The sequence below is a fragment of the Spodoptera frugiperda genome, chromosome 20 (assembly GCF_023101765.2).
Source record: "Spodoptera frugiperda isolate SF20-4 chromosome 20, AGI-APGP_CSIRO_Sfru_2.0, whole genome shotgun sequence".
Lineage (NCBI taxonomy): Eukaryota > Metazoa > Arthropoda > Insecta > Lepidoptera > Noctuidae > Spodoptera > Spodoptera frugiperda.
In genome coordinates, this window is record NC_064231.1 from 678,345 (window position 1) to 699,901 (window position 21,557).

The 21,557-nt window shown below is 32.5% G+C and overlaps 1 protein-coding gene across 2 annotated transcripts in view; it reads right to left on the bottom strand.

Annotated features, from left to right (window-relative positions):
* Positions 1-1,347: 1,347 nt before the first annotated feature.
* LOC118282281 (uncharacterized) overlaps positions 1,348-21,557 on the bottom strand; it is a 43,895-nt gene continuing 23,685 nt past the window's right edge. For both annotated transcript variants that reach the window (XM_050701681.1, XM_035603275.2), the window contains exons 2-5: positions 7,146-7,219; positions 4,928-5,109; positions 4,161-4,542; positions 1,348-3,891 (exon numbers count right to left, since the gene is read on the bottom strand). In XM_050701681.1, coding sequence (XP_050557638.1) covers positions 3,832-3,891; positions 4,161-4,542; positions 4,928-5,109; positions 7,146-7,169 — 648 coding nt within the window. In that variant the 5' untranslated portion in view covers positions 7,170-7,219 and the 3' untranslated portion in view covers positions 1,348-3,831. The remainder of the gene's footprint in view (positions 3,892-4,160; positions 4,543-4,927; positions 5,110-7,145; positions 7,220-21,557) is intronic.

Genomic DNA, 21,557 nt, shown 5'->3' on the forward strand with positions numbered 1-21,557 from the left:
ACGTGTCATTCAGTCACGATGATATGCCTCATCAATTTACATAGAAGTAAATAGTTCACACTTAATTTAACTCATTATAATATTTTAATGTATACTTACTTTAGTTTATATTAATCCATGGTATTATGCCTACTACAAGAGTTTTTGAAATTCTATCGTACGGAGACTGAACTAGAGTACGTGCTCGGTATAAGGCTTTATACCAATCAAGAGAGTAGTAAGAAAACACATAAAAAGTACTAGCATCTGTTCATCTTTTTGTGAATATGTATGTATGTAAATAGACAAATATCCTTCGTAGGCATTCCAATAAAATCTTCGTACATTTTACAACGTTGACTCAACAGACCCATAGTCCTTTGTCCTCTGTTCTAATCGTCTAAGGAATGTTCGAGATTGAGGCATTTCAATCGCTAAATTCCATACAAAATTATCTTGTCCCAAAATAGGTGTCGCAGTCAAACTGATTACTTCAAACCTTGAGATGATTTGACAATCTTGATAACCTAGTATTTTGGAAATATTACAAAATTAATTCTCTCAAAATTACATTGTGAACAAAGCCATATTCTGTGCGAAGATAATCATCTAAATTGATTGACAGAACGAGCTATTCTTTCAGTACAGATAAAACTAGACTTAGGTAATAATTTCAATGTAATTCCTTATATTTTTTGTCTATCTTCGAAATATGTTGATGTTATACCATAATAGCTTTTATTACGTGTACAAGAAAATACATAATAATTTAACGCTATTTACAGAGTACGTAAGTAAGTACACTGCATATACATCTTAATCCATTGGCAAAACCACAAGTTATTATGTTAAGAACATACTTTAGTGGTGACAAGTAATCAGTGGAGTGTAATAGTGACAATTAACGACTTTTCGTTATACAAGTGTCCTTGCCGCATGTAATATGAATCTTACGTCTTGAATCCTACGATATATTTTACTGTATCGCAAATTATACTTATTATTATTTTTTATTCTAGTAATTCTTTCTCATCGGTATTTCCTAATTAGGTACTGCTATGGGTGTGGTCAAATGTATTTGAATTCCTTTTTAGTGGACCAATTGTAAAAAATTAAAAAAAAATGTAGATAGGTTCAGCTAACATATTCTGAATTTAGATCTAGACTTATTCCGACATCACAAAGTACTACTAAATAGATGCAATCACAAACGAGACAGTCAGTTAACTTTTTGTACTTATTCTATTTTTAACCCATAATGCATATTATGCACTATTGTTTCACAACTTCAGACATTAAGTAAGGCAAGCTGATCTTAAGTAGAACAAAATTACATAATAATTTTACAAGACAAATAAAACGAACAAAAAATGTTTACATATCTCTTTATTTTACATATTTACAAGCATAATTACAGCTAAGTGATACATATTCAAAAACAATACAGTATATTATTATAACTTAATTCGTTAAAAGGAAATAACAAAACGAAACGAAAGTAGACTTTCATTTTACGTAAAATAGGTTTAAAATTGTATAACAATAGGTAATGCTCTTTGAAAGATTTTTATCGGATGATTTTTTAAATTGGAGTTGAACTTACTTAATGGACTTATGAAAGTTCGAGAGGGAAGAAGTGAACAATTACGTATCTTAGCAATAGACAGTACCTAAATAGCGATTCACGAAAATGAACAATGAACTTCCGTCACACTCTCTGGAGTTAATAGTCACGCTGGTATTTTTAAAAACTAATTTTGTATTTATTTTCGACGCTTTTGGTCGTTAGACGACAATATTATTTCATACTCTTTATACTCCAACATAATAGCGACCGAGAAAAATATGTCAGCGCGGAAGAATACAATTTTACGTAATGGCAATATAATTCTTAGATGTATATCATTTAACTTAAATACAAATAGTTATGACCTTGGCAGATAACAATACAATTTAAATTTATTTAAAAAGGAACTGGTGTTTTTTTCGTATATACTTATGGCGGTGATGTACCGATGTATGAAGGGCAAGTGTTTAAAATTTGAAATTAGTTTTTAATGTATTATTTTATATAAAAAGTAATAAATAAGTGGGGAAAATATTAGTTATTTCATAGACATAGTAAGATAAAAGTGAGTTTCCTCTTTAGTGTACTTTAGTAGTAGATTTTTTTTAAATCATCTCGTGTTATAAGCCTAGTAGTTATATGTATAAAATTAATTTACGAAATGAATATTTATAGGCATAATTAATTCCCGAACTGTGTATAAAAATATAATTAGGGCTGCCGTGTTTATAATAAACAACGAAAATTAAAATGAAAGTATTAATGCTTTATAGTATTCTTTGTATACTTATTTAAAATGTTACTTGGGCCCAAAAAAAATATAAATAACATTAAATGTTCATTACATCGCAAAATTACTGTTCTTTCATTTTCCATATAAATTCAATAACTCTTCTGACTCTAGCAGAAGGCTCAAAAGACTTCAGAATTCATGTCACAAGACCATAGTTTACCAAATGTTATCATGAAACCTTAAAAAGTTTATTTTACGGACCAAACTAGATCCACGCGTGAAAAATAATAGTGCTCATTTGATGATAACATGAATTTATATACAGCAATTAATGAACGCTGCAAAAGATTGTGGTATAAGCAAAATAAGGCTTGGAATTTTATTGGCTTTATCAAACTTGGAATAATAAAATGAAGATATATGTATGTATGTATAAATTCCTAATTTATAAGTGGAGCATATATGAAAATAAAATTAAACAAAACAAAAAATAAATTCAAATTTCATAAAAAACTAAAACAATTAAATGACCCATGATAAACATAAATAATTTTAATGGGTTTAATTTTGAAATAATAATTATTTTTATTTATGCTCAGAGGATTTCCTTTCACCTACATATTCTTTTAGAAATAAAACTAAACCTCCACTTTTTAAATAAGACTTTACCACGCAATTACTTTAGGAATAAGACCTTTAGTAAATCGTACGTGGTATTGATATCACTTTTATCTTATCGAAAAGCATAGATACATTATACTATCCCATTTTCGACAACGCTAATAAAATCAGTGCCTTATATTAAGGATCTGGCTTTCAAATACTTTTGAAAAGCTACAATTTGGTACGTAAATTAAACTAATGAAGGTTGAATGATAAAAAATAGTATACGATGGTCTCGCAATTGATATTCTACGTAAGTGATTCGTGGATGATAAGTGCAGTAGATAGTCATTTGATGGTTCTGCTAGAAACAGTTAACAAACAGTGGTTTAATGATACTTTTCACAAATACAAGCTAATTTAAGCCATCAGTCGTTTATCGATCTCTGTATGGTAATCGTCATAATAAACAATCAAAATTTCGGAAATTTTATCGCCCAAATCACATGTAGCTTCTTGATTTTATAAGCTAACTGTTTTGTCTACAAATGATAATAATAAAATAAATTCTTAGCAAAAAATAACATTGAGATTTATAATTGATTGATTCATTATTTATTGTAGTGTTAATAAAACCAGGAAATAACACCGTAATAAATACCACAGCTGCCCTTATTTTATTTCATAAACGTTAAACTATATACAGAGTGTAACAAAATACCGCGCTGCCCGGAAAGAATTATAATTTAACATTAATAAATATTAAAAAAAAAAATCTCCAGACCTCTAGACCGAGTAGGGCTGCCACACAGCTTCCAATCTTTTTAGTATTGTATAAACGTAGATACATCTGGCACTTTTTCCTTAATCTAGTACTAAATTAAACATCACAGTTACTACGGCGTTCGTATAGCGACATGGCTGACATGTTGCTAAGAACTCAGTAACGTTAGTGATGCCGCGGGGGAACGTAGGCTGGCCATTGGTAGACTGGGGCTTTTACTGTGCTCTGTAAACAAAAATTATGTTAATAAACACGAAAGAGAAGCCTAAAATAACTAAGAGTTGATATTGAATCGTTTTGGAAAGTACAAAGAGCATATTCATAAGAAACTTTAGCATTCAAGAAAAAATATATTCAAACTAACTTTCCTAACCTAACCTTTCTGAAATACATGAAATACCGACAGGTGTTACATTTAACATTTCAAGTTATCGCAACAATATAATTAATCACATTAAAGGCAAAAATTTTACTTATAGTGCTAGTCAACTTACTTCCAAAGAGTTCCTAATGTTCCGTCTTGTAGCGTCCTTCTCATATTTCCACTGGAAGTCGTGGGCAGAGTCCACACCGACCGCTCCAGGCTCATGAACACTATCTATCTGATTGAACTTAGCATCTTCTTGTTTAGCTGGTTTCTGCTGGGTAGCGTAAGCTGGGAAGAAGTATCGGAGACCAATGCCTGGCAAGCTCTGACTTCCAAGGATAGCTGGTGGGTTTTGCTGGTGAATTGAACTTCTCTGCAGGGGTTGAAGTGGTTTGAGAGGAATGTATGCGTTGATGAATCGTTGCGCGTTGTTCAACTGCTGCGGTGGTGGCGGGGAGTTGTAGATAGCGTTGGTGTATCTCGGATGAGGCACAAAGAATGGTGGTCGCCTGGGTGACAAGAAATAAAATTATTGATCAGACTTAATGAAATTATTAATGAGACTTACTATTAGAAATAAATACTAACTACAGACAGATAAGTAATGGAAATACGCACGTACAGTTTGATAAAAATTAATGAACTTATTTACGATTTTTAACTACCAGAGGCGTTATAAGTACTTTGCCGGTCTTTGTGAGGGTTGTTGGGGAATCACGGATTGGGAGGGGGGGGGTAATTGGACCTCCGGTAAATACTAAACAACGAAAGAGTAGTTTCACAACGGTTTTCTCTTTTGACTTAAAAAGTTACCCACATAAGCAAAAAATCTCCAATATTAAATAAAATGAGATCTTCATGACAATTTAAATTAAAAACACAACATCCATTTACCATTGAGCGTTAGGGTCGGGCGTGTCGTTGGAGCGTTCCTCCCACACTGGCGCTGGATTCCTGTACGGTTGTGGGGCAGGAGTAGGCTCCGGCGTTGGAGGTACAATGGGACCTTCTTTGGTGCCGAACTTCACCATGATTGCGTGTGCGCTTGACGCGTACACCACCAGGCATGTCAGCAACTGGGAAAGAAAGAAGAATTAATAACAGCTTTTCAACGTTTCCGAAACTTAATTTATGCCTAATTTAATTAGTCTTATTTAATGATATATGATAACCGAAACTCCTATCGGACCACTCTGAGAAGAAATGCCGATACAAACTCAGAGTTAAATATATACAAGCAATACTTAGCGTGTAATTTTTATTATTTTTTTCAATTTGGTCGTTTCTGATGATTATGAGGTAGATTGTTATTTGAAACTTACGTATGTATATCTCGTTAAATGGATCATCTAAACATGGTAAGTACTTAATCATTACCAAAAAAGGCAACTCGAACTATTAAGTACCGTGAATTTATAATCGAGATCATAATTTAATTTTTTATCTATTAATAGTCAAGTATATACGAACAAACCACATACCTAAGTACATGTAAATAATAATTTAATACTAGCAATGATATAATTCAAATGGTTAATTATGCGTATGGCCTTCTTATTATGATAAATTTTATGAGGAAGTTCTCCTAATTGTAATCTTCAACAGTAAAAAACCCATATTGTTATAGTACTATTATTGCCGCGCAATAGGTGCGCCTCATTGCAATAGTACAGGAATAGTTTAGTTTAGTTTAAAGCACGAAATCTAGAATTGTTGCCAATCTAGTTAGATTAGCAACAATTCTAGCTTTCGTGCTTTTAACAACAATTTTAAAACTTAAAACTAAAATGGACAATAATACTTTATCCGACCTGTGAATTTAACACAACTCTCGTGCTCTGCAGTCGTGTTTGAAAACAACATAACCATTGAGCCAAGCTGTTTGCTTGTCACCCTATTTATTATACCACATTAAAACGTCTGCATTAAAGCCAAATCTCATAAAACGCAAAGACATTATAGTTATTCTACAATGCCCAAGATGGGCTAAGTACTGAGCTTGGATCCAACAACATAACTTGACATAATTATAGCCGTGCTTCTGTACTTAATGACATGTTTTCTTGCCAATGACATTGAATTATGTTACTTGCCCGTCAAAGGGCCAAACCAGTTCTTGTTATGCATCGATTACCGCACTTATCGATTGAATATTCGATATTAATCATTAAATTACACCACTACAATGTAAAGATACCTTGGGGGTGACACGAATGACAAGTTGATGAATAAGTGAATAAAGAAAATTGTTGCATAAGTTGTTAGCAGCAGTGTCATTATAAAAGGATTAAAGATGATTAAACATTATTAGCCCGTATAAATATTTATATGGATAGCATGACAGTGTGTTTATTTTTTACTAGTTATGAATTGAAAAGCACTCTAATATTTGCATTGAAAACTCGTGCTCAACAGTCACGGTGATGACGCGATCTACGAAACAGGCAGCAACAAGAAAAAACCAACAGCATACGAAAACTAGCACCCTATTTACATGTTAAAATAAACTTTATATTCTACGTGGCGTTTAAACACAAAAGAAGCCACTGATCTTATCATATTATCTAACTCAACCAATTTCCAAATAAATCTAACAACGCCGCCGATAAGGCATCAGATTAGATCACGATGAAAACCTCATTCTCATAAAACGTACCGAGTTTCCGCGAACTGACTTCATATTTAATTAAGACCACTTCATTCAATCAGCATCACACATCTTCATCTCATGGCCTTGACGGCTCGACTTCAATGCTTATCTTTCCCACGTGAACATCTTTAACCACTACATTACCGTGGTTGCAAATAAAGACTAGTTTTTTTCACTAAATTTTTATCTATTAAATGCTCAGTAAATTGCACATTTTTAGTACCGGTCTCCATTGTTTGTCAGTTAGCACACCACCTGTTGCAATCCTCTTTCCAAACTTACGATTATAAAGTACGAATGCTTATCAGAACATCTGGATGAATTTATTAAAGTCGAGCATCAAATGGATGGGAGGTGATTAATGTTTGTTAACAAGCAAATTCGTTCGCAGCATTCAGGGGCAGGTGATCTTCATTTAGATTAGATAATGTATCATGTATTAAACGTTTTACTTGTACATACCTGTAACCTCGCCGAGAATCTCATGTTTGTTTATTTGTTTTTGTGTTGTCTACCTTGACATTCGTCGCTGCCCCCTGTAACAAAGTTAAAATATATTAGGATAATTTGTCAGACGCAAAAAAGTTGATGATATCATTACAACTATTATGTTTAAAATTGAGGACAGTGCTTGCAATTTTAATAACTAGTGTCCAAATAATTATACCCATCAAGCTTGACAAGATATTTCAGCTATCAACAGCCTTAAAAAAAGTTATGAAAAAAACATTTACATGTAACGAAGATTAAACGGCTAATTGCAGTAATTATTATAAGAACTTCTTTTGAGTTTCGAAAGTTGTTATTGCAAATGATATTATGGATGAACATTACTTGATGCGTACACGCATACTTATAAGAAAACCATCAATTATTTTATTTTTTACGTTTATGACAATACTTTTACAATTTTACATTTAATTTCAGTGCGTATTTCAATCTCTCAAAAATTAGCATCTCATGCTGAGCAGTATACTTAATGAGGATAATTTTTTCCTTAGCTTCTAATGCACTTCAGTTATATTAACTATAACGTACGGTTATGTTCCTAGAAAATATCGTTTATCTTAAACGGTTTTAATGTGTATGGTTATTGGTTATCAAAAATAAAAGCATGTACCAAACATTGATCGATTGATTGATTGATTACAACCCGCGTCTTGTGACTGGTGACATATCTAGTCATCTGTATTAAGTCACGATATTTATAATACTATATGCTGTCATAATTCTAATATCATGGAAAGTAGATTAAATAAAAAAAAACAAACTTAGAGCTGTGTTCAACTCAAGATATAGACAAGTTAAACCAATTCTAAAAGTGAGGCCTTAATTCTTGCGGTCTTCTTTAGAGTCACTACCATCTGAGTAACTATACCACATTTTTTCGCTACCACATTCCAAGATGTACTAATTCAGGCTATTACCAGTAACCTTATCAGATACAACCTTGTAACCGTATCATCGCTAAATTATAATGTAACAGTTACAACATAAAGTACTATTACCAGGTAGCTAATACAAATGTCAAGCTCTATTTACTGGTAGCATTGTGATGCGTGCAAGATACGCCGACTTGTTCACCTTTCTTCCAGTGTTTCAAAACGCTTTATAATAATAAAGTAGGTAGGCTTAGGAAACTTGCCTTCTTAGGTAGCTCTTTTGTCTATCGGATTACTTCGCCTGAAAGTTTCTTAGTCTTTACTAAACTAGATGGATCTTTATCCATCTTTAAATTCCACAAGAAGCTTTAACTAGTGAACCAGTACAAGAGTGCGTCTATATTTGAATGATAGATTTTTTAAAAAGAAAGTTCAGGACACTGTTATTGTAAAGACAACTTTAATACAGTTCATATCTTAGGTCCAATTTGCAATACATTTGACATAAACAGATCACCAAAAGTAATTACAGTGAAGTTAACAACTATGATCTATTGCTCGATATAAGGTTATTGTAAGGGTAACTCGTATAATACAATAAATTGATAAGATCTGTATCAAAATCTGAACACTGTTTTGCCATTGATCGAAGAGATATACCATTGTTAACGGATTGGATAATGTTTTGTGATAGATCGCAGTAAATTTGGTCTTGATGGAGTCATTAGTTTTGTTTCAAAATAGTATTATCCTTCCTTTACGAAGTACAGAAGCTGTAAAATTGGTCAAATACATATAGGTACTACCATGCCTACAAACTTAAAATCTCAAAGGTCGAGTTTCGCAATTGCTAAGTACGTCTAAGCACTTAACGTTTAGTTTTAAATATCCAGTAAGATCTAAAGCCACCACCACTATTTAAAATGTTACATTATGTTTGTCTATAATATAGAATCATCATGAAGACTTAAATAAGGGGCTTTATTCCATAAAAACAAAATTAAATCCTAAAATATCCTATGTCCATCAAAACAGTTTCCATTTAAGTAATAAAGAGGTCACTTATTTACATTCGGATTGCGCCAAAAAGTTTAAAAAATATTGAGTGCCAATGCCCCTGTTTCGGAACACAGCTCGACATAAATTCGTGCCAAGAATACGCACGAATGTTTTGAATTTTTAATACGCGTTCAACGATTGCCTCAGCCCTATTTTAGCAACCGCGAACATATTTTATAAAAGGCCTACATTTAGCATTGAATAAAAAATATTTTATCCATTAATACTGCTTATATTGAACTCGAAAAGGAGTGTAAAGAACATAAATATTGCCGTCTTGAAAGGTTAAGACGTTACTTTATGTATACAATCTTGCAATTTCTCTTAATGTGACTATTAATTGAACGTTTAAAAAGTATGTGAAACATGGTTCTTTACTTATGTAATGTCAGTGTAAATAATGTTGGTATTCTTTTACATGGCATTTGCATTTTATTGCGTGAATTTAAGTCTCATTTACTGTATAGTAACATTTGTTTATGTATTGTAATGACGTATATAAATTAATTATACAAGTGTTTAAGGTGTGTCTAATTGCTAGTCTAAGACTATTTATTTATTGATTACTTATATTATTTATTTGTTTATTACATTGCAAATGTCACTTACACATTTGTCCTTACAGAGGTGAACTTTATAGTTCAGTTACTTTTTGTCAATAGTAGCTATTACTTATTCTACTGTAACAGATGGCAGGCGGTCTAAAAAGGTGCCAGTCTACTGCCAACAAAACTATTATTTTTTATTTTTATTTAAAAGGGTAGTTAAAGCGACATCTTTCATTTTTTCCGTGTAATATACATAAATCCTTGAAAAATACTATGCTGAAAACTGCATCAAAATTGGTCAACCAAACACGAGACAAACGCACGCAAAGATTTTTTTAATCGGGTTCAAAAATCAACTATTTGAGAAGCAAATTCGTAACGCGTGAACATAACTGTATTGGTTTCTATCTTTGAGGTTCATTAATATTTTCCTGACCAAATTGTATAAACGATTTTGACTTTGATCAAAATCCTATTTCTAAAACTTCTATCTACAAAAGAAATGACAAAAATCGCACCCGCAATAAATATTAACGGATAATTAAATCAGTGCGTATCTACTACGCACCAGTTGTTAGCATTTGCTCAAGATCAGTAGCAACACAATACAGCGCGGTTAATCCGACATTAGTTCTGCGAACATGACTGCCTCGTTGGTCGAGTTGTCGCAAGTGCGACTACCGGGCAAGGGGTCTTGGGTTTGATTCCCGGGTCGGGCAAAGTATTACTGGACTTTTTAACGGCTTTTCAAAAATTTCCTAGTAGTAGCACGGAATCTGGAATTGTGCCCAGTATGTGGCAATAGGCTCACCCACTATTATATGGGACTTTAACACAAATTATGAAAGTAATTGTACATTGTATAGCGGCATTACGTGTCGTAATGAGCACCTCTGCCAACCCCTTCGGGGATAAAAAGCGTGACGTTGCTTTTCTATCTACAAAAGAAACGAGAAAATTTGCACCCGCAATAAATATTAGCGGATAATTAAATCAGTGCGTATCTACTTCGCACCAGTTATTAGCATTTGCTCAAGATCAGTAGCAACACAATACAGCGTGGTTAATCCGACATTAGTTCTGCGAACATGACTGCCTCGTTGGTCGAGTTGTCGCAAGTGCGACTACCGGGCAAGGGGTCTTGGGTTTGATTCCCGGGTCGGGCAAAGTATTACTGGACTTTTTAACGGCTTTTCAAAAATTTCCAGTGGTAGCACGGAGTCTGGAATTGTGGCCAGTATGTGGCAATAGGCTCACCCCCTATTATATGGGACTTAATAACACAAATTATGAAAGTAATTGTACATTGTATAGCGGCATTACGTGTCGTAATGAGCACCTCTGCCAACCCCTTCGGGGATAAAAAGCGTGACGTTGCTTTTCTATCTACAAAAGAAACGAGAAAATTTGCACCCGCAATAAATATTAACGGATAATTAAATCAGTGCGTATCTACTACGCACCAGTTGTTAGCATTTGCTCAAGATCAGTAGCAACACAATACAGCGCGGTTAATCCGACATTAGTTCTGCGATTCACAGTCACGAGTTTGATTATGATAATCAATAACTTAATAGACCTTGTATTATTGCAATATTCTAATTGTTACAAGTTGGGTTGCATCTTTTGAAAGATGCTCTTTGATTGTGCTTATTAAATTCCGATCTGTATAGCTTCTGAATTAGTAATGTTTAAAACATTATAATATATTCAATGGTTAGGTACTAATGGGTGGTACTAGTCAGCATTTTCCGAATGGTTGCACAACTTAAAACATTTTTTTTCTGTAGTCAATAATTATAATAATGTACTTTTAATTTTATTGTTTACATCTACACTGCAGATTCAACCTTTATCTAGGAAATTATAACAACCCATTTTAGGCACTATGTAGGTTTTTAAATAGGTACCATCGTGTTCCTTACTCGGGTCAGGATTATGCGTGCTATCAATGTGAAGTTCAATTGCTCCGTGATGCAAACATCAATTGAAGTATAATTCCTACATACATAATGATAGGCAACCTATTAAGTATTGTTTTATCTTTAATTACTCACGATATGGTAATTATGGTCACGCTCCCATTCCGAAAGGGACTAGATATAGAATCAATGGTGAGCATCAGGCAGAACTTTTAGGACGACTCTAGTTTTTCTTTGGTAGCTAGAATTATAACTTACTTGCAGAACCGGTTTGAAAAGTTTGTAATATGTAGATATGTGTTACTATTGTTTATATAAGAGACTTCTGCAATGTTTGTCACTGGTAAAAGTAAAACAGATAAAACGTACTTAACCAGTGAATGATGTCCGTTACTAGGAAGACATGTCATATTTATCATCATACCTTGCCTTTGTATGATCTATCTTTTATTTACTTTAAATTACATGTTAGCAATAATGACTTGATAGCATAAAAACTATCTTGTCATTCTACAAACTCTACGTATTCCACAATAAGTTGTTTCCCACAACTAAACCAACGCCTTCTGCGGGATGACAGGCAGCAGTTACATATAGTTTTTCTTAAATTCCCACAGGCCATAGCTCAGTAAAATACGCACGTCAATTTGTTAAATTAACCAGTCTGTCCATTCCGAGAGAATATCCAACATTTATATTCGCGACGCCTAATCTTAAGAATGTGGCGACATGAAATAAGTATCATTATCGATTGGATTACAGTTTACGCGTTAGTTGCCGAGTCGATGTCAAACGTCGATCGCCAGCGAGATGTGATAAATTAAATTAAGTTTATTAGTCAACTGTGTTTAGTTTGCCAAATAGAGGAACATATTTCCCTAAATATGGTTAAGGATTCGTCATAAATTGCGTAGTAAACACGTAGGTGCATGTAAGCGGCGTCTTTTCTGCTATAAATCAGGAACGGTGCCTTCTACGTACCTATATTATTGTGAAACGGTTAAAGCTGCCAACTCGTGTAATTTACAATTGGTTGTATTAATTCGATACTAGACGCGTGCCATTTACACTGCGGCGTGGAGAAACTGTTTTTGCGGTTATCGAGGAATTTCCTAAAAAGCATCGTAACCGCAAGCGACAAGTGTTTGTAATAATATTGTTTTACACGTTTTAAGGAGTGTCTTCGAATGTTGGGATAGGTTTGTTTATCGCTAATAACCTAACATTATTTGATATAGAGTGTGTTAAATCTGCAAAGAGAAAATTTTAATAAACAACTTCAGCTTACTACGTGGTGTAGACTTGACAATAGAAGATAAATTCTCTTTCGCAGCGTGTATTGTTTTCAAAACTAGACAGTTAATTACAAAACTATGTCAATAAAGTGCGTTGACATTGCAGATTAAATCAATGAATATGCATTGATTCACTTGTTTTCTCTACAACATTCCATTAAGAAGTACAGTCAGTCAGCAAGGATCAATTCAGTATATTATCTCTATATTTTTTGTGAAGATGACATTAAAAGGACTCTGTGCGCTGAGCGGGGCGGGAGATTGCGAGTCTGATTAAATAGCTAGCTAGCTGCTAGCTTCGCCCGCAAGCCCAGCAGACGTCGACCCTAGTGGGTATCGTCCCATTTGTAATGGGCTGACGGCACTTTGACTTTGCAAACCCAAGCTCATACTAGGTTCGCAGTACACTGAAGTTAAGTTGCGAGTATTTAAACTGGAGTGTATTATGGTATGGTATATTACCATATACCATACCATAATGCTGGCTACCGCCAGAAATTACTGTATATATACATTTAATATAATATGCTGTATACATATTTTTTTTTTGCCACTACTATACTAAATAACTTTACTGACTGTACATACACAAACATATTAATATTTAATACTCGTCATTTAATTGCAGATCTTATCATAACAGTGAAAATGTGACTCTATTAACAAACAATAACAGTTGATATTGCAGTGTCCATTATTTCTTCATATTACGCATTATTTAAAGCTAGTTGCACAATATTGGTACAATATTGACCATTATAAATCGTACATGTCGATCATAATTTGTCATTTACTGTCGATGGCTATAAGTGTCAATGGGATTGTTAACATATCGAAATAAATTGAGTCTTTTGTAGTTTTGTTACGTTTCTAGAAAATAATATTTTTTATCCAATTAAAGATTTCGATAAAATGTTTTTTTTATAAAGCAAATAATGGCTTGGTGCAATATTCATACTTAACCATGAGTTTGATAGCATTTTTTTAAAGTTTACGTTTAGTAAGTTAACAGCAGCTTAAAATTATATAAACATAGCATGATTTGAAAGAATACCTAGTGAAGAAGGACGTGTAGTAAAAATAAAACTAATACAAAATTCAACTAGTGTAGACCACGGTTAACCTCGGAGAAGCCCTACAATAGTAATTGGCCTGTTTCCTTGGCTGTGCCTTGACAGTGCGTCAAATAACAAAGAGCTAACATTAGTCAGAACAGGTAATGTAAATGTTCCACCCACTCGTGCGCATAATGTTACTCAACGATTCGAAATTCAAATAGAAGTGCAACTGTCGCCCGTTGAGTTTCGCACCGTATCGAATTAATGCGGTAGGAGTAACTATTCTGTCAATCATTGGTTCTGTAATGCGTTGTTATAAATAAAATGTATTATGCAGTTTCTTATGTAATAAGAAGTGAGTACCTATAATAGTAATCTATATTCAAAACCAATCTTTAAACAGTGTGTTATTGTTTATTTACGGTTATTTGGTTATTTTAATATGGAATGAGGTGTAGTTAGAAATTAAACAAAAGTTATACTCACGCACTCGAAACATTTAATTATTACTTAAACTATTCCGTCGTAGCAATTTTGTATAGAAAACAATTGCTAAAGATTGAGTTAAATAACTATTAAATGACTCTGAGTATCTGATTTACGAAAAAGATGCTGCAATGTTTAAACTGTTGGTAATTTTGTGATTTATAAGTATTATAAACTGTCAATTATATTAATCATAAAATATATTTCAACAACAAAATAAAATTATTACGCGATTTACCAACATCTTTTACTAAAACAAATTAATTTCATTTATTCAATATTGTTACGACTTAGGTATTAATTTCAATAAATAACTCACAAACGCATTACACTTTGCAATATTTAATACCCGAAGTCGGAAACTTGTTAACTTTATTAATGGATTATTTGAAATGTTCACAGTACATACATAACGTTCTCGTAATTATTTATTAGCTCACATTTTAATTGAATAGGAGTAAACTAACAACTATTGGTGTGAAAGTTTTCTTTCATGTAACTTTGGGAGCAAACCTATACCCTTAGTACAAGTTTGCTTTGCGTTTCAAGTGTTCGAAATGAGAGTGCCTTCGGTGCTCTGATTGGTTGGTTTATTTAAGCCGACCAATCAGATCAAAAGCAAACTCATACTAAGGTAGTGTTTTCGGTTTCAAATTCTAGTTTGAATCTTGTCGTCACTCATTTCAGTCATTTTTTTTTATTATTCTTTTGAGAATGAGAATGTATGAATATAACTTCAGATAACTTTACAGGCACCCATATCACTTACAAACACGAATCAATAATTTTATATAATAAAAAATATATAATAATATTAAGGCATTTATGTTTAGTACTGGCGGATAACCTAAGTGACATTAAAAAGTAAAAGCATTTTTTCCTAACTGCGGATACCTTAAATACATAATTTAAACATACCTGTACCTTTTCTAAGTGCTTACTTATGCCTATCTTTTTTAAATAAAAAATCTTAATAACTGGTTAACTACCTACTGGACTGTATAAATCTAGATATTATATCTAAGCCTTGAGCTAGACATTAAAGGTGCGACTTCTAGGTGATTAATCAAAGCTAGCATCCAAGTTGCGTGTGTATCATATCAATATTAAAAATATCAAGATGAAAGGTTTCATTCGTGTGTATGTTTGCATTGAATAGGCTCTGAAACTATAAGACTGATTTAAAAAATATTTATCATCGTTGAAAGGCTAAGATTTTTATGAGTAAGTACCTATTTAGGCTGTTTTTTATGTTTTATCCCAGCATTGCAAACCGTAATGCTGCGGCTCTAGCATAAGACAGGAGTTGTTATATTTTTTATGTGGAATGATCCTTTTAGTAGAGAGAAAATAAATTAATGAATAAAAATTTATGTAACATCCTGTTATCATATATCATTATCAGTGAGAGTCTAGAATAGAGAATCGCCTTAACCAGGCCGTAGGGTACATTCTTACAAAAAAACCAGATAAATTTTAAATTCTTCGCAGGTAAAACCGTCGGTGGAAAACTAGTTAAGTCTATGTATAACATACATAATATGTTACGAGACGTAACTGTATCGTAACTAGCAGGTTATACAAGGAAGGGTTTATATGTGATAATTTGATATACGCCCTTTCTCTAGTCTCATGTTTCTTAAATGACAACGTCTTGCTATCTGATATTAAAAGTTTATTATGATTGATATGGCGTCGTATGTTTGTTGATATTTTGTTTATTATTGTACTTAAGTAATTGATTTATGTAACAGACTAGCTGTTGCCCGCAACTTCGTCTGCGTAGATGAATGACTTCTGATAGAATTTCAGATTTTTGTAGTTTTATAAAATAAAGTATTTAAAAAACACAATAGCCTTAGTTACTCCTTCGTACCTCAGCTAACGGCCAATAAAAGTCCTGTCAAAATCGTACTAATATTGTTTTGTGCAAGAAGTTTGAGATAGTAATCCTATACTTTTGATAGCTTTAAGATTTAAATTAGGTTCTACTTAAAAACTATAAATGATTTGCATACCTAATTATGAATAAATTAAAACTTACATAATTTCTAGGCTTTTCTTAGTTAATTAGTAGGCGAACCTATTAATCTAGGTGACCCTATTTATAATGAAGCTTTTAAGGATTTGTTCATCGTATCGTTAATTAACTCAATTCTATTTAGGTCCAAATTAATGTGCCTTGAACTTTGATAATCATTGATTTTGAATAAAAACAATATCAGGGACGAAATGGCAATCAATTATGAAGACGAAGCAATATATAAGGGTAGGGCAACTAATAATTAGGTAATCTTAATTAGTGATGAAACTAGTTTGATTTATTGAAGAAATATTCACAACTTATTGCTTCCTTAGTCGCATAGTAACCAAAGTTGCTTAAACATAACACGCTGTATAAGATTTAAAAAGTTAATATACAAGAGACGTATATATATATATGTTACGGTAAATCTGATTAATTGAAAATTATTAATAATTTTACAAAATTATTAATAATAACCACACGTTTTGGTAAATGTGAATAATCGATCGGAATTTATTACTTTTTGTAGTGATTATTAATAATTCACGACACATATTGGTAAAAGTAATAAAATAAATATAAACCCAATGTTTTTGACCAGCAAGTATTTAGTTATAATATTAAACACCGTCTTACGATTATATTAATTAGAGATCACACAAACAAGGTTACTTGTACTTGCTTTAAACCGAAAGGACAACAAATTAACAGATTCTGAACTAGAATATTAAATAGTGTCCTTCCCCTTCTACATGTATCTGGGCTCGCTGTCGTTGCAGCGGTAAGTCCCCTATTTGAGGAGTGGCTAGAGAGACGCCACGACGTCCTCACCTACCGCCTGACGCAGGTGCTTACCGAACATGGGAGTTTGGGTAGGTTCCTGTTTCTGATTGGGCGGGAGGAAAAGCACGGGTGCCATCACTGGGAGGACCGCCCGGAGGACACGAAACAATTATTGTTTCATTAACAACATCAACACGAATCCTAAAAGCAATCACCAATAATCATATTTGGTTTGCCTGTATATCTTCTGTAGCACCTATAAATGCATCAAATTAAAATTTTAATAGTATCGTCATAGAATTCAACAAATATCTGTTGTGCAAGTACAATATATTGCCGTTTAAATTGAAATTAAAATAACATCTTGGCCATTTATTACATTTATCATTACTAGGGTAAAATTATTAATAATAACCGACAAATGTGATTAATTTATCACTTTTACCTCGAGTTTCGGTAATTATTAATAATAGTAGATAATTATTAATAATTTTCAATTATTCACTCTTACCGTAACATATATATTTTGCCAAACCAAGATCAATTAGATAACAAAACTCACATCTAATTTATAAACATTTAAAACAATAATTAAATATACCTCATTTTTCTTTCACTTAAGAAGTAGTGGATAATTATTTCAATGATAATTGCATAGATAAATCGTAAACGTTACACCCACTACTGCGCCTGCACGAGATTACTAGAATACATAATAAGCACATTACTATGATTATTCAAACGCACTCACGAATGTAAACAGCAATTCAATTTCTTAGATGATGTCACTGAACAGAATGGGGTTAGCTCTTCAAAGGTAAATTGATTGGATTGTTTGTGAAGAGAACAATCGAATCCAATATTTTTCATCGTTTACTAAACTTTTAACTTGCAAACAAACACCAATAAAATCCATAGCTACACACACAAGTCTAAATTCATTCTTAACTTTTAACCCTTTGTTTGATGATTGACACCCGAATACTGAAATGCTACTGATTTTTGAGTCTCTGTGACTCGAAAGTAGTAGAGCTTTTCTCCATGTAATAATATACGTGAGTGAACCGTGATCTTTATTTAATTTAGTATGTCTCACAATAGTTATTATAAAAACTTTTATTTTCATCTCAAATGCATCTTACTCATCTAAATGGCTCAAAAAATATGCGTACTTCATGCGTGACTGATGAGCCGCCTAACGCCTAGGTCACGTACAAACACTAAGACCTAAGTAGGCACAAACATAGTTACTATCATTATATGCCATTTAATTATATGCATTGCGCCTAATGGCAGTAATCACAGTTTGAAAAGGTTTTAGCAATATTTTGATATTTATATCTACAAGTGATTTATTGCTGTAAAATAAAGAGGAGGTTAATATGAATAAAATTTGCTGGACTAGATTTATGTAGGCCTTTTAATGTGATGTAAAGATTGCGAACGTCTTTTAGTTGGTGAATTATATTTCTTTCTAAAAGAGACCTTGAATCTTAAGTAGTCAAAGGTTTGATTAAATGTATGTCTTATATACATAATAATATGTCCCTACATGACATAATATCACATTTGTCATTTCTTGTGGAGGTATGTGGAAATATGCCTATGTATTACAAAATATACAGACATTTAGCGAGTTATGCCAATTTTTATATCACACATGAATATCATAAGAACAAAATAAGCTTGTACGGCTTACTCTAATAACGTTAAACGAGTTTACTCGAATAATTTCAAGCGATATCAGGGGCCTATAGTCATGAGCAGCTGTTAGTTGCATGACGCTTAAGTAAGTTATATCTGTTGTGATTTTTATGGTCAATAGTTCCAGTTATAACCACAATTTATAAACCGAATTGCTTTAGATCAAACACATCGCACCTGAGAGTACTTGTGAGTAATGGCCATAGGTTAACGATACAGTTTACACATTACCCTACAATTATGAATATGTTATACATTGCCCCTGACATAAGCTCGTATATAAATACCCATGTTCTATAAATATTTTCTATTTTTCTTATATTTAAGTTTAGTTATTTTATATATAAGGTAAAAAAAACATCGACGATGTTTAAATTATTATTGAAATAAATAAGCTTATCATCTTATGGAATGATCAGTATTTAATGGCAATTTAAATGTTTAGTAAATTGTGGAATTAAATGTGATTTTGAAGTCTTGAGATCGAATTTAATACCTATCCTCCGTCCCTCCCTAGGGCGCTGCTGGATGCAGATCGCTGCCAAATAGCCTGTTTGGAAGTCATTTGATAAATCATTATAATTATTCCCAACGTTTAATTAAAACAGACCAAAGCAGTACCTAACAATACAATGCAAAAAAATAGAGTAAAAAATTCAATTTCAAATGTAATCTTATTTTGTAACAATTCGCAGAATGATGACTATATTAACGACCATACTAGTCTTATCTATGATATTCAAGGTTACAATTATAAAACTTAGTTATATACTGAAATAAAATGGTAATGTGTGTGCATGCCATAGCGTAGTATGAGGCAAATGTATACAATGACTAAAATTGTTAGCAATTTTAGGTGTAAAGAATGATGAAAAATTGGACAAAAGTCTTAACAATAACCGACTTAAGTAATGAATTTTAAATTGTTTAAGGTCTGCCTAGTATCTAAATTAAATATCTTGGCAGGCAAGTTGCAGATCGCAGTATAAAAGGTTCGTAAAAAGTACTTTAGGTTCTAGCAATATGGATTCTCATAGTTAGCTCTTACGATATTCGCAGAAAGAGTAAGAGCAGTAATTAGTATATTGTACACTTGCAACTAAACAGGCGTCAAGAGAAACAACATGAAAAAAATTACATAAAGTAATTTTTGTAATTTAATATAAGGCTAGCCTTAATAATCAAGCGTATTTCCCTTGTAAACTCCGCATAAGTCTGTTCTAAGTGCTACAATGTTGTAACCAATGTTGAGCCTATATAAATATTAAACATCTCCTTCAATAAATGTAAAATTGTAGATTTTATAATATATTTAATACTAGCTTCTGTCCGCGACTTCACCTGCGATACCGTGGGATAAAAAGCGTCCTATGTGTTATTGCAATCCATAACCTATCTGATCAAATTTCATCCCGATCCCTTCAGCCATTTTGACGCGATTGAGTAACAAACATACACACAAACTCACAAACATTTTCATTTATATTAGTAAGATACAGTGGTTCAAACACCTTGGTAGTATTTCTTTATCAATCTCCATTAAAACAAACAAAAGTAATTAGCGCAGATTAACAACATAAAACCTTTGTTTAAAACACATAAACACATGTTATTAAAACCGTTCTTGTTATCGTGGTTAACAAGCTATTGTTTTAACCCAGCTGTATAAATATGTATGGAAAAAACAAGGAAATAATTACATCCCCCTTTTTATCGGTCAGATGATACCGGGGTTTAATTATAAGAACATTGTACCTATGATGTGGTTATTAATGGAAAATTAATATTGTTGTTTTGTGTCTAACTATCGTGACTATCTTGAGATATACTAAATTAACTAAAAACAACGGTTTACCTAAATATATTGAGAAAAGCTCTACTAGTTTCGAGTCACAGAGGGACTCTTCATCATGAACCTGTAGTAGGCTGCGCGACGTTGCCTCATCTGCGCCCGCTGCTCATGATATCCCTCTGTGACTCGAAACTAGTAGAGCTTTTCTCAATAATTGTACGTAAGTAAACTATTGTCTTTAGTTAATTAATATGTATTTTATGTATTTGACTACCTAACTGAAACATTTTTTTCTCTAATAAATGAAAATGTTTGATTACACATCTTTGAACACAACACAATACATAGCCATTATTACTTTACACTAGTAACTTGTACATGATTTTCAATGTCGTAATATAAAAATAATGATATTACATAAACCTAAAGCAACCTACCGACTATTGTAATAGGGATCTTATTATTTCAACTATTTGTTTTTGCTTTAAGTCTTAAAGTTATGGTCAATTAAGAACCTAATTCCTCGTGACGCGTTCCAGTGCATTCAAGTCAAGGAAGGTGAGTTACTGTTGTTGGGCTGAATTTGTGGATTCCTTGTCGGTAATAAATTCTTATTAAATAGAAGTTACATTGGTAGTAAATCATTTTTTTTAAGTTGTGTAGTTTTGATTGACTGTGTAACAAATGCCTCTTAGCGATTGATTTACTGATTAATATATCTGTGGTTTGAAGTATAATTGCATATTTCATGTTAAATGATTTAAGACTTACTTCATTATTTTATGGTAAATTGTACGAAAATTTTGAAATTGACTTTTA